Consider the following 15148-nt stretch of genomic DNA (forward strand, 5'->3'; position numbering starts at 1 on the left):
GAATGGCTGTGCTAAGGGACCAGAGGTCATGAGGCCTAGGAAGCAATGCCTTAAGCACTCAAAAAAAGACAGGGAGCCTTTCCATGAGATATGTTGTTTGAGGTTTTCATATATTGATCTATGCCCTTAAGGATTTTACAACCTATGGGTATTAATTGTAATAGAGGTAAACAGAATGAAAAGACAACTTAAAATAAGAAGTAAGCACTGGTGTAGGAAACCATATGGAATAAGTTGGTCATCAATGGGAAAACAAATAGGAGGGAAACCACAGAAGGTAAAGCCTGATTGAGGTCACATGACATGCAGAGCAGAGATGGAGCCAGCAGCCAGGAGCAGAAAGAAAGATTTTCTGCTTCTGATGGGATCAGCAGCTGAGGTCCCTCTGTACCATAAGAACAAACTCCTAGGTCTTACCTCCTGTGCTAATGATTACAGTATCTCTCTTTTCTTCTCCATTCAGCATCCTCGACTGCACACAGATACATGGACTCAATCCTCTAGCTGCCAGTCTCCTCTAACTGCTCAAATTTTGGCTTTCACCTTTGAAAACTTTTTTAAGAACTTCAAGAAGGAAAGCAAACTCCTCTCTGAGGAAACCATCACTTTGATTGAATCCCATCTGGAGGATAAGAACCTTCAGGGGGCACTGTCTGAAATTAGTCATGCTCTCAGAAACATTGACAAAGCACCACTGAACATTGCTGTGACTGGAGAAACAGGAACTGGAAAATCCAGCTTTATCAATGCCCTGAGGGGAGTGAGGGATGAAGAAGAAGGGGCAGCCTCCACTGGGGTGGTAGAGACAACCATGAAGAGAACTCCATACCCACACCCAAAGCTTCCCAATGTGACAATATGGGACCTGCCTGGCATTGGCACCACTAACTTCAAACCACAAAACTACCTAACAGAAATGAAGTTTGGTGAGTATGACTTCTTCATTATAGTCTCGGCTACACGCTTCAAAGAACTTGATGCACATCTGGCCAAAGCCATTGAAAAGATGAACACAAAGTTCTACTTTGTCCGAACCAAGATAGATCAAGATGTCAGTAATGAACAGAGAAGTAAACCAAAGTCTTTCAATAGAGACAGTGTCTTAAAGAAAATTAGAGATGACTGTTCAGAGAACCTTCAGAAGGTTCTCTCCAGTCAGCCTCCAGTCTTCCTAGTCTCTAACTGTGATGTGTCTGACTTTGACTTCCCAAAGCTGGAAACCACCCTACTGAGCGAGCTCCCAGCCCACAAGCGCCACATCTTCATGATGTCCTTGCACAGTGTTACTGAGACTGCCATTGACCGGAAGAGGGATTTTCTCAGACAGAAGATCTGGCTGGAGGCCCTGAAGGCTGGAGTACTGGCCACCATTCCACTTGGGGGCTTCATCAGAGATGAAATACAGAAGTTGGAGGAGACCTTGAATCTCTACAGGTCTTACTTTGGGCTGGATGAAGCCTCACTGGTAAATATTGCCAAGGATTTTCACATGTCTGTGAGTGAAATCAAGGCAGAACTTAAGTGTCTCCATTTGTTAACAAAGGACAAAGACATGTCCTTCAAAGAAAAACTGTTGAAATATATTGAATCTATTTCCTGTGTTACTGGAGGACCACTTGCCTCAGGCCTTTACTTTAGAAAGACTTACTATTGGAAAAGTCTTTTTATTGTTACTGTGGCAAGTGATGCCAAGTCTCTCCTTAATAAGGAACAGTTTTTATCACGGAAGCGAAGATCGTGCATGCCTATCATTGAAGACCCCCATACTCGGGAGACCCTTCCTCAAGCCTCCGGAATCGCGACCACCCAAAGATCACAAGAAACCATACCTGGATGCAATCAGCAGAGGTTTATTAGGGAAAGAGCTGGCAGCCATCGGTCTGACCAGGTACTCGCGCTGGAGTCAAGGTCCGACCCCCTCGGCCAGTCCTTGGAGGGTTTTAAAGGGAAAAACCACAAACCAGGGGAGTGGGATGGGGTTGTTAAAGATACAAAACATGAAAACAGTGGAACAATTCAGAGGTATTCACTCTAAATGATTAGTGTCATGTGGAAATCGCCCTGCATTCTTCTCAAAAATGTGGTTTTTACCATGCCATTGTGCCCTATCCGGCCATTTCAGATTGCTATCTTTACTTTTTCCGGCTATAGGGCTAGGGCCCCACCTAGGTGGTAGCATCTTTATCTGTAATCAGGAATGCCTTCCTGCCTTGGGCGAGGCTTGAGGAATGTAATCCAGCAAGTGTCCTTCACCTGGAATGTGAAGGCCTGAAATCTTATTTTCAGTTCTGTAAGGCAAAAAATCTACACATATTTCATAAAATGGCCTTTCTAATTTTTCACTCTACATTCCTCACTTTTTCCGATTTGGCTATGTTTTTAATCATAAAAACTCAATTATTAATAAGTCTATTCTCACCCCACTTTTTCCGATTAGGATCTTTAGAAAAGTTTAAACTCCAGTGTCATCATAATTACCATTTTCTTGACCCAAAGTCTTATATTGGTGGCGCAACACAAAAAGCTGAACAGCATTTATCCTTTCTCTAACAAAAGTTACTAATCTATTTTAAATGTAGGGGCCTATGGTTAAGAGCAAAAGTAAAATCACAAGGGGTCCAGCAAGGGAGGATTGAACCAACTCTCGAATCAACGTTGCTGTGCCTCTCTATCTTGTCTCTGGTCTAACTTTTTTCTGAATTTACTCTCTGGTCACTCTTGAATGGTCTACATAATAGTAACATTTTTTCTTAGAGCAGCACACAGACTTTCTCCTTTAAGAAACAGCAAGTCTAGTAACAACTTAACTTTGTTACTGACTGTTCTAGGGCTCTCAAATCCACATCAGTGGCAGCTCTCAGCTGATGAAAGTAATGAGGTGTCTGTATCAATGTAGTTACACCTGTCTCTATACCTATGGCCACTCCTAGTCACAATGTAACAGCTAGAGTCAAGGAAAATAGGCTGTCTGCAGAATCATCTAGGGTGTATCTCAAACTCAGTTCAAGAGTACCTGCAGGATCTAGCTGGACAAGTACACAATAATCTTTGTTTTTATCAAAGATAGCAGTGGAAACACATGGTGTTAACCCGGAGCTGTAAGTCTACCATTTATCAATTTTAGGCACTAGGTATCTGTTAGCAGGGGTTCTTGGGCTCTATTCTATTGACTAGGGGTTTCAAAACATTTCCTTTTCTTTGTAGCACACTTTCAAAGTTGTCTTCTGACTTTTCCACATTTTGTGGCACATAGCTGTCTACATATATATAAAACCACATATATAATAAAGAGAAATTGCAAAAGGAACAAATCTATATAACTCTAGATTCACATTTCAACTTCAATCTTGTAATCACAAGCTGTCATTTAACCTTGGGTGTACACACACTAAGTCCCACTCTCCAAGGCAGCATTTTCCCTGTGCCTCTGGGGTGGTCTCAGGAGTCAAGGCCTGCTGCTTCTTTAGCCTTGTAGAATAGCAGAAGACCTGGAGCCAAAGAGTAGGGGGTTGTTCAGGCATCTGGATCTTCTCCAGTTGACATCAGTCACCGGTGGTGATGGTGAACTTCAAGGAGGTCGGATGGTCCACAGCACCAGGAACAGTCTTTTAGTAGCCTGAAAAATCATTTCTCACACAAAATGGGCATTCTGGGTATGGAGCAAGAACAAGGGACACTCTAGCCAGCGCCAGTTCCCAAGGGTAGTTTAATTTTAGGGTCCTGTATATTCTCTCTACCTGTCCTGAGCTTCGGAGACAATATAAACAGTGGATCTTCAACTCCTGACTTACCTTAAAACTGCTCTTTGATCTAATTACCGAGGACACTTGAAACCTCGGGAAGGTCCCTATTCTAGGCTGTTTTCTCCTAGATATTTCTTATCTACTCTAAGTCTTATTATTTCTCTGGCTTAGAACCTAAGGTCCCTTATACGCTTTAAGTCTCTTAGCTGCTTGGTTGCACTCATATCTTAAGAGTCCATCTGTGTATTTAGCCTGGTAAATCCTTTGCTTTCTGGGGAGTATAGTTCTCCCTTCTTGTGTGCGCCATTGTCTATTTTAGGCCCCAAACCTGGAAGGGCTCCTGTATCAAGCCACTTGATCTGTCCGGTTATTGCCTCAGGCTGGAGTCTCCTCCCTTTTTGGTATCCTGGGCAACAAATATTTACAGCTTCCGGTTTCATCAGGGTTTCCTCTCTTGGCATATAGCCTTGCAGGCATGGACTGTGGCAAAAGCATACCTGTTGTCCATGCAGATGTTGGCTTTCTTGTCAGCCCCAAGTTCCAAGGTTGTTCTCTGCACCGATGATCTCAGGGGTGGGGAGTCAGTCCAGATGACATTTGTGTCCACCACAGTAGTGCTGGCTTGCCTCTGACCAGCATGGAGAAAACTGCTCCCGTCTGTAAAGCACGTTACCTCGGCTCCCGGATGGAGTCAGTAGGAGGAGCCTTTCCTCTACCCGTGAGTTCTTGTCAGTTAGTTGCAACCTGTCTGGATCCCAATCCTGGGGAGTAAGTCTCAACCCGACAGAGGGTAGGAACAGTCTAGGATGACCATAAATGAATGGGATACCCAGCCCATCTCTTAGTCCACCATTTTCGGGTAGTCCATAAATATATTTTGGCCCATTGGCCTGGAGGAGGACCCTGTCTATCTCTTCACTCAGAGCTAATATCTTCACCATCTGGGATGTTTTTCAAGGCCTGGGATTTCTTGGCCGTGGCTTCTATTTGTTAGGCCCCTCTTGGACCCTGAAGCTGGCTCCTTTACTTTCGATGCACACACTGGTCTTTTTCAAAGAGTTTTATCTCTCTTTGATTGGAGTCCCTTTTTTCTGCTTTCTGTAAATTCTTTCCTGTCACCTTTCTCTTTCTTCACCTCTCTCTAGTCTCCTCTATTCCTCTCTATTCCTGTGGACTCACAGCAACTGATCTCTATTCTTCTTCTCTACTCTTTTCTTCTAGACTTACACTAAACCTTCTCTATTCCTCTTCTCTATTCCTTTCTTTTAAATCTTCTCTCACTTGCTATTACCATCAATCATTTTAATATGTAGTATACTTCCTAAATCTTTCAATGACTTATCTTGTAGTCTCTGTAGCCTCTGGAGCCTTGTCTACACTGACAGAATGTCTCTATGAGCTAGTCTAGAAAGGCTGTGGCTAACTTATCTGATCTCTGCTTAACCTCATGTGTCCTGATCAAACTTAGTGGGGTCTCATATAATCTTCTCTCTCAAGACCTATCAGCGGAATCTGGCGTGGGCCTCTGGGTGTCCCTTACCTTCTGTCACATGGAGGTCTCAGTCAAATCTGCTCCAAATTGACCTGCTGCTGACCACGGCCTGATCAATTGACGGGGTCCCCAATCTGAAGACCAGAACCTGCAAAGGTCTTGTGAAAGCAAAGCTTTTACCTTATTTATTGCTTTGAACTCTGTGTAGACTGATGCATTTGTGAGGCTGCATGACTGCTGTTCACATCACACTAGAAACCACAACCTAATTCAGTCTGTAAACCTTGTCCACAGGTGTAATGTGAGCTCACCTCTGAAGCTCTAAGAAAGAAACCAAATCAGAATGAATAGCCTTATCTGTAGCATTTCACAGCAAGGATTATTAAGATGTTGAAGGTTCATACAGCTATTAACAATTTTTAAAAGGCAACTTGAGTTACATTTGACACTTATTTGAATTTAACTTTTAACAAAATAGAAACTTTGGTCATACTTCTATAAAAACCTTTTAAAGAGTTATTTCTGATTACAACAAGAACAATAAAGTAAACATTTTTATGTCTAACGTAAGAGCACAAGTCTTCACCACTTCTTTAATTTTATCTTGTCAGAACTCTCATCTTTGAACCAAATCTTAATGAAAATCTCATACAAATCATGAAATTGTCTCAAACAGTAATGGCTAAAAAATTTATCAAAACTGAAGGAGATATATATATATATATATATATATTCCTGACTCATATATATATATTTCTGACTCATATATATATATTTCTGACTCAGGGCAGCCTATAACTTTTAAGCTGTAATTTTAGAAAAAAGCACTCCTTTACTTATAAAACTGGGAAAAATCATTATCAACTTCCTTATTACAGAAGCTAAAAAACTGCTGGCCCCCTTTTTTTTTCTACTTTCTGCTGGTGCCCTTCTCCTAGCCACAGAGCAGGGCGAATTATCAGTTTTTCTTGTGTAAATCAAGACTGCCTCACAAGTAAGTTTTAAACTAAATTAAGTAAGCAGTTTTAACCAGTTCTTGTCTCTCTTTTTTTTTAAAAAAATAATTGACTCTCAGGTGAACAATCTTGCTGCGGCTGTTTGTCTAGCTGTCCTGGCTCCACTGCCAGGTTTTTTTCTTTTTTCTTTTATCACCTGGGTTCTCATCTATCTTCATAGGCGGCAGGTGGAAAACTGCCATTTGTTGCACTAGTGACCTCAAGGTACCCAGTACAGCCAGAAATACCAAACTAGGTAGCTGTTGCACGCTGTTGCTGTGCTGGGGAACCACGAGTTGTAGCCCGCCAAGTGCGGGCTGGGTGAAGGCACCCTCCATGTGCTGTTACCTGAAGCATACCCTACATGCGGTAGGCGGGCTGTAGGAGCACGAACCGAGGTAGCTGCCCCTTATTAAAGGACCTGCCCGCCTTTCTGCAATTGTATTCTTGTACCGGCGGCTTCATTTCTCTCTCTGCCGGCAATCATGTTACCTATTTTTAACTCAAGATGTTTAACACAGTAGATTAACAGCTAACACACAGATGATTTGCCAAGAAAAGACACACACATATAAAAAAACAACACAAATAACTCACCCCTCTCACGTGTAGTACATAAAACACAGCTCACCCCTGCCACGGGTGGCACAAATAACACTTAACTACATTTGGTCACGACCCCAGATGGAGAAGGATTCCACGTCTTCTCCCAAGTAGGAGCGCTCAGTCTCTTGAAACCTGACAGTCAGATCCCCTGACCTTCTGGAAGGCCTCTCGCCTTCCAAGTAAGACTCCAATAACCAGACAACGCGGTCAGTCTTCACAGATTCAGATTTAACAGATTCAGACAACTTGGTCAGCCTATGCTGGACCAAGTCTAACAGATTTCTAACATACCAGCAATGAACAACCCAAAAATAGACACACTGCCATGAGAGCACAACTACCACGGTGGCCATTTCTGACCTTTTCTCTCTAGTTTTCATTGTTAACACACAAAAAGACTAACAAAAAAACCCGTCTCAATCGCCAGTGCCAGCCAAGAGGGATTCCACATCCTCTCCGGCACCTAGATGCAAACCTGTGCCAGCCTAGAGGGATTCCACGTCCTCCCCGGCACCTAGATGAACCCCCAAACGTCTCTGGGGGTGCAGCAGCTAGTGACTCTCCAGCACGTCTGCTAATCACTCATTTGTCTCCTCCCGAAACAAAAATGGTTTACTGCCCCTCACGAGACAGAAACAGCTGCTAGTCCAAACCGAAGTGCACTTTTCAGAAACCAAATAATTCAGACAGACGGGCACAAACAACTTAGAAACCAAATAACTTAAACAAACCTAGACAAAACAGCACACGATTTAGGCAACCCTAGCACACGAGAAATCAGACGATTTAGGCAAACCCGCACATGAAAAACCAGAAATCAGTACATGAAAAACCAGGCAATTTATACAAAAGGTCACACAACAACCAGACAGAAAAAACCGCGGTGTCCCTTTACCTCCCAGCGTGGTTCTTGGATTAAGGTGGTCGCATATCCTGGACGAGCCCCCAAATGAAGACCCCCATACTCGGGAGACCCTTCCTCAAGCCTCCGGAATCGCGACCACCCAAAGATCACAAGAAACCATACCTGGATGCAATCAGCAGAGGTTTATTAGGGAAAGAGCTGGCAGCCAGCGGTCTGACCAGGTACTCGCGCTGGAGTCAAGGTCCGACCCCCTCGGCCAGTCCTTGGAGGGTTTTAAAGGGAAAAACCACAAACCAGGGGAGTGGGATGGGGTTGTTAAAGATACAAAACATGAAAACAGTGGAACAATTCAGAGGTATTCACTCTAAATGATTAGTGTCATGTGGAAATCGCCCTGCATTCTTCTCAAAAATGTGGTTTTTACCATGCCATTGTGCCCTATCCGGCCATTTCAGATTGCTATCTTTACTTTTTCCGGCTATAGGGCTAGGGCCCCACCTAGGTGGTAGCATCTTTATCTGTAATCAGGAATGCCTTCCTGCCTTGGGCGAGGCTTGAGGAATGTAATCCAGCAAGTGTCCTTCACCTGGAATGTGAAGGCCTGAAATCTTATTTTCAGTTCTGTAAGGCAAAAAATCTACACATATTTCATAAAATGGCCTTTCTAATTTTTCACTCTACATCATAAATTCTTGAAAACATGAATAGAGCTGTGAGGTACTAACCTTTGGACTGGCTTCTGGCACTGACTTAAAGCTACTTTTAAGCAGCAAACATTTTCTGGAAAAGACCAAAGAATCCATGCCTTTCAGAGACAGAATATCACTGAAATGAGTGGAAAAAGAAGCTTCCACATTATAAGGACTGTCTTCCATTAAATCGTCATTATGAGAATATATGGTTGTATACATATGAAATGCAATATCTTTTTCTAATTAACCTTGGATCATTTGTCCCACGGAGATTCTTTAAGCAGTGCTACACTCTCCTAAGATGAAGAAGTTAGACTGTGTAACCATTTGTGCTTTTCTATGTCTGCCTCAGTTCCAGAATAATGACACAGAGGTTCATTTTTTATGCATTAATGCCTATACCTTAGCTAAGCTTGTTCTTCAACTAAGTTATAACTAAGTTAACCTGTTTATACTGTTCTCTGTCTGAGACGAGGCTGGTTGCCTCTTCTAAGTTTCATACACTCAACTTCCTCCATAACTTGGTGGAGATCTCTTCAGCCTGACTTTCCCAGAGTTGTTTCTTTCTCTCTCTCTGTCTCTCTCTCTCTTTCTGTCTCTCTCTCTTTCTGTCTCTCTGTCTCTCTCTGTCTCTCTCTGTCTCTCTCTCTCTCTCTCTCTCTCTCTCTCTTTCTCTCTCTCTCCAAGTTCTCCCACCTGTTTTCTCGTTTTCTCATGCCTTTCTGTGGGCCATTCAGCTTTTTGTTGACACATGATTTTTTGACATAGTGCAAGAGAGATTATTGCTACAATCCTGTACTGAATTTCTTTTAGGGTTCAGGAAGTACAGGGACTGGATCCCAGCACACATCTCCACATGAGGTGGTGTCTCCTTACACATGGTAGCCACACAGCAGATGGAATGATCACCATTTTCCATGCACCCTGAAGGAAGGGCTGGATAATGGATGGGAAAGTAGCCACACCTGGAGTTCCATGCAGACACAGATATTTTATTCTATATCCTTCAGCAGTCAACAAAATGAGTTTGGAACTTGGGTTGTACTTAACATGGGCTCTAATTAAACTGTCATTTCTTGTGGTATGGTAAAGGCTCAACAACATCTTAAAATCTAGCCTCCTGCTGAACACCAGGTGATAACACAACAGCCTATGGTCACTCCCTCAACCTCATTCTCCTTTCTCTTCCTCTTTCTTCTCTTGATATTTCTCCTGCTTTTCTTCTTCTTCATCCTCATTCTTCTCTCCTCTTCTGTCTTTACTTCTCCTCCTGCTTCTGTCTTTCATTTGCCCACTCAGTTATGAGACTTGCAAACACAGAATCTAGAGAGAACCCTTGCAGCCTGGAAAAATTTGGAAGACTTGGTATTTCACCTTCTGTCCACACAGCAAGAATTCCCTCTTCTCTCTTCCCTAAGGAATGACAGGGGTTTTGTTGTTGTTGTTGCTGGGTTTTGTTGTTATTATTGTGTTGGGTTTCTTTTATCTCTAAGAAATTCAATTGGTAAAACAGGGGCATTTGCAGTAGAAGAGGTCATCTGACATATTCAAAGCCTCCTGCTGTAGAGAGATTCTCTTATGCAATGCATAAAAACATCACCTGTTAATAAAATGCTGTTGGTCTAAGATCATAAGGCAAGAAGTAATAAACTAGAGTTTGAGTAAAAAATAACGGAATTCTGGGAGAAAGAGAGCAACTGGAAGATTTTTGTCATAACACTGAGGAAGACAAATGCATGAAACTGGGCATAGGTAATTAGCTACATGGCAGGACTGATAACAGAATAAGTGGGAAAATTAAGTTATGAGCTAGCTGAGGAACAATCCTAAGATTTTGGCCTAAGCATTTATTCATATTTAGTTAAGTCTCAGTCATTATTTCTAAAAATAAACAGGCCAGGTGGGAAAGCTTACATTTTCATTTGGCCCACTGAATGTCTGGCAAGAACTCCTTGAATAGCCACTCCACCCACCATGGTACAACAAGGCCAGCTGCAGGGAAGAAGGGAAGACCTCCAGAGAGGCTGTTTGAATGTAGCACTTTTAATAAGCCCTGGCTGTGTAGAAAAAACAGCTCTTTAACTGTAGCCTCAGTGCATAAAGCTGGACTCAGCTTCCTATCCAAGCAAGAGGCTCCCTCCCTAAAAGGGCATGCAAGGAAGGCTTGTGAGTTAACCCAGCTTGTGGAGCTGCTCTCCCAGGACAAAAGCCTACCTGAGAGGGCTCATGTTAGCCAGACACCTGTGACCTGATGACCCAACACCTGTGGGACTAACAACTTCCCTAAGTTGGAGAATGGTCTAGATCCAGTAAGGCAACTTCCAGTTACTTGTAGAAAGCAGAAACACCTATTCTCTGAGAGAGGAAAGACAAGCACAGGCTAGTATCAGTACAGGGAGAAGCTAGACAGATGGAGAGCAGGATTTCTGATTTCTGATAAGGAAAAAAAAAAAAAAAAAAAAAAAAAAAAAAAAAAAAAAAAAAAAAAAAAAAACCTGTTTCAAGTTTCCCCTAATAAGTAGAGCAGGGGCTTCTATTCTCGGCCATTGGATCCCTACCTTCCCTCTAAGTCCAGTGCCTGGTTGGGCTTTGGGAGGGGAAATTTGTAAGGGTGGGATGGGAAAGAGAAGAGGGAAGGTGTGGGAGAGGATGTAAATTGAATAAAACATAAATGCATTACAATGTTTGTAGTTACACTTTAGGGATTAAGGAGAGAGATTGAATGTAAAACATCATAAATAGGTGATATAAATAGTTTGAGTTTGAATAAATGAAGTCTGAAAAGAGAGAATTTTAAAAATGAAACAAAGAAGCCTTATGCAAATAGAAAAAGAATCTAGATAAAATTAAATACAGAAAAAGATATTAACTTTAGAAAATGTTAAGAGCAATACTAAAAGCAATTCCCCCAGAGAAAAGAATGTAGAGAAAATTAAATACAAAAATTAAGTTTAGAAACCCTTCAGAGAGAAATAAATGAATACACATAGAAGAAAACGTCTCCCAAATTAAGGGAAAATGTTTCTAGAGAAATGAGAGAGAAAACATGAGATTGAGTCTGAAAAAGAGAGAGAGAGAGAGAAAGAGAAATACAATAGAATCTTTTTTAAATGAAGATAGGAAAAATAAAGATGCTGAAGTCTCCAGAGAAAGGAGAGACAAAGAAAAATTCGCCCATGAAAAAAAAGAAAAATGCGGCAGAGTCTTCAAAAGAAAGGAACAAGAGAGAAAAGTAAAATAGGATCTTCAGGAAAAGGAAAGAGAAATACAGAAAAAATGAAGTCTCCAAAGGAAGGGGAAAATTAGAGAGATTTTTTTTTTTTTAATTCCATGATAAGAATGGAATGTTCTACAGAAGAGAACATTGTGGTCCCCATATAGTTTTGCTTTGACTGTCAACAAAAAAAAAAAAAAAACAAAACAAAACCTTATATATTCAATAAAAACTATAATTTTATATATGCTCTTTAACAACCATCAAAATAAAATACACTTAGATATAAAAAAAAGACTAAAAGATTACAAGCCATAGAACAGAGGTTGGAGGATTCTAATAATCAAAATAAAGAATCTTCAAAAGAATTCAATCTGGAACCTACAATAACAACACAAAAGTAGTTCCAGATAAAAAAAACTCCACAAAAGCTTAAAGATTAAAATGGCAACCAACCAATAGGGATACAGTATTCTGAATTAAGCATCCTTATTCTATGTAATGATGCTACCCCAGAATAATGTCAAACAGTAGCATAATATCTGTTCCAATTTATAGAATTTAAAAATCTAAAATATGGACATATGTTGATAGACCATACTATTGATAAATAATCAGATTTTCAATGGATTTCTTCTGAAAAGGATGATTCTGAGATCATAAATTTATTAGAAATGAATGTTGGGGACCTCGCTGACAAATGTTGGAACCCGCACTACCAAACGCTTGGGGGCCAAAATGTTAGAGCCCGAACTGCTACAAGCTTGGGGGCTAAATTGTCCTGGCTCATACTGCTGCTCTGGATGGACTTGAAGAATGGAGACCAGACAGTGTATAATTCAGTCCCATTTATTTTCATGTCTCTCTCTCCTCCAGTCTGTCTTCTTCTTTCTTTCCAAGTCCCAAGTTACTTTCTTCTGTCTGCCTCTCACTTTTTATAAGTCTCACTTCTTAAGTCATGCCTTTAAGTCATGCCTTTAAGTCTTATCTTTAAGTCACACCTTTAAGTCTCACACATTCAAGGGGAAATCCTGGGTATATAAAACAAGATGTTGCCAGGCAGTGGTGACACATGCCTTTAATTCCAGCACTTGGGAGGCAGAGGCAGGTGGATTTCTGAGTTGGAGGCCAGCCTGGTCTACAGAGTGAGTTCCAGGACAGCCAGGCTACACAGAGAAACCCTGTCTTGAAAAACCAAAAAAATAAAATAAAATAAAATAAAATAAAATAAAATAAAATAAAACAAGATGTTATCAGAGTGTGCTCAGCTGTTGTAGGCTGTTGAAAACAAGTCTCTTGTCAGGGTATATGGCTCTAGATGGCTACAAGGATGATAGCCACCTTCTGTCGGCTCCCCACAGATGAAGGCATTCTTCGAGATTCCATTACAGATTGAAGGTGAAAATGCTTCAACAAAAGTATCCATTAGAATAGTGTGAGGAATGATAGCTTTCAAGTGGTCATGGGTTTTTAAATCTTGTTGGGCAGTGTTGATCCGTGTGTGTGTGTGTGTGTGTGTGTATGTGTATGTGTGTGTGTGTGTGTGTGTGTGTGTGTCGTGGCTCAGTCAGCTGAAACGGGGCTTCGAGTGGCAGAAGCACGAGCAGGAAGCAGGAAATTTGACTGAGCTCCTCTCACACTGTGCTGGGTGGGTGCTTCGGGGCCCTACCCAGGTGTTGGGGAGAACTCAGTCTGAAGGTTCCACAAGGGGGGACAGAGCTCTAGAGTAGACCCAGAGACTGGTGTCTCCATTTGGGGCCCCCAGACTCCGTTGGGGGGCCTCGGATGAACAGAGACTGTGGGCGTGCAGGCCCGAGACCAGCCCACAGCCAAGAGAAATGAGAAAGGAGAGGGAAGCCCTGGACTGCACCCCACAGAAAAGGGGTTGGCTACTCACTTGACTGAAGCTGCTCAGCTAGCTTGCTTAAAGAAGTGGGCCTCCACGGCTGGAACGCAGAGAGGTCCTCAGGTAATTGCAATGGCTGTGGCTACAGCAGCTCATTAAAGGCCCTCTCCATATTTCCCTACAGCAGCCCCCAGAAGACATGTGGAAGTCCATGATTTTTACAGGCTTTATTTCCATGACAAATGGTAGTTGAATCTGGATGCATGCCTCCCCCCCCCCCCCCTTAGGTCAGGGCTGACCTGACTTAAATAGGGAGAGAGGAGGGAAGGTAAGGAATATGTAATTGGCCACGCCCTCTGGCCTTCAGGTATCTCATTAATATGGAAACCTCTTGAGGCTGAGACCTGTAGTCATGCCCTCTACCTGTGGAGGGGCTGGTAGGAGTGTTGCCCTACATGACTAAATGGCAAAAATCAAATGGAGGTCTATGCCATGTGTCAGGAGCCTGGATTCTGGGAGCAAGGCAGAATAGATGCCTGCCCCTCACAGGCATGGACACCTGTTAGGTCTCAGTGCTATTTCCAGCCAGTGCTTCTACCAAAACCAAGCCATCCTATCACAGTCTCATAATTTTCTCTCTTTTGTTTTATAAAAGGGGGGTGTAACTGTGTCATCTATAGTGAAAATTTTGGATGAGGAAGTCAAAAGAAAACATTGGGCAGGCTGGAGGGGTAGCACAATTAAATCACAGGGTAAGGGGAGTTGAGGGTGGAGGTTGGGAAGGCAAGGGATCGTTGAACCAATTAAATACAGGTTGGACAGCTTGAGGGTAATAACATCTGATTAATCTAGATAGACATTATGTTTTCCTTACTAACATATAACTTGTAGCTATTTGACTTTGTCAAGAAAGTACATCTGTAACTAGAAGGTCTGGATCTGTCTGTAGGACTCAGTGTGCATCTCTGGGTTTTGGCATGTGTCTCTGGAGTCTTCAGTCAGATGATGTCTGGAAGAAGGCAGCTTGGTATCCCAGGCAGGTTTCCAGGAGATGGCATTGTCTCCACCAGACTTGTGGGAGCACCTATAGGATAATTACAACAGGGAAACAGGACATCTGGCAGGGGATTCTGCAAAGGGTGGGTAGCCTACATATTAAGCTACTCTAGAGCAAGCACATTGTGGTCTGTCGTTAAGATCCTAGAAAAGCAAAGGTATGTGAGGAAATTTGGTCTTAGAAGATACCTTTGACTCTGTTTGGATGGCTGAGGAAGAAAACATGTTATTATGTATCTGGGATAGGCAGCAACAGTTTGTCTGTAAAAGGAAACTAGTTGTTAATTAAGGACTAAAAAATGGTGATCAGCATAGTTGATTTGACCTTTGGAAATAGATTAGATGACTTTTGAAACTTAAAGAAATCTCAAAAGGTTGAAAAAAATGTTGGACAAATAATATGAATGTTAGGAGGAAAGGAAACGTTTAAACAAAAAGTGAAAAAAATTTCTGTTGAAAAGCACGAACATTGTTGCAGGTATTTCTGTTAGGAGAAAAAAACATTTAAATAAAAAACAAAAAAAATTCAGTTGAAAAGCACAAACATTGTTGTAGGTATTCCTGTTGGGGAGAAAAGGCATTAAAAACTTGAGTTAAATGTCTCAGGTATGCTTCTTTGTTGTCTTGGCAGGTTTAGAA

At 41.9% G+C, this 15148-nt stretch overlaps 1 protein-coding gene across 1 annotated transcript; it reads left to right on the plus strand.

Moving 5' to 3' along the window:
* Positions 1-361: 361 nt before the first annotated feature.
* LOC143442561 (T-cell-specific guanine nucleotide triphosphate-binding protein 2-like) lies at positions 362-2035 on the plus strand. Its single transcript, XM_076935270.1, has one exon. The coding sequence runs from the start codon at positions 362-364 to the stop codon at positions 2033-2035; it is 1674 nt and encodes a 557-aa protein (XP_076791385.1).
* Positions 2036-15148: the final 13113 nt, after the last annotated feature.

Source organism: Arvicanthis niloticus, chromosome 6 (assembly GCF_011762505.2).
Source record: "Arvicanthis niloticus isolate mArvNil1 chromosome 6, mArvNil1.pat.X, whole genome shotgun sequence".
Taxonomy (NCBI): domain Eukaryota; kingdom Metazoa; phylum Chordata; class Mammalia; order Rodentia; family Muridae; genus Arvicanthis; species Arvicanthis niloticus.

Coding starts and splice junctions, on each gene's coding strand:
- LOC143442561 (XM_076935270.1), top strand. CDS start 362: ATGGGATCAGCAGCTGAGGTCCCTCTGTACCATAAGAACAAACTCCTA.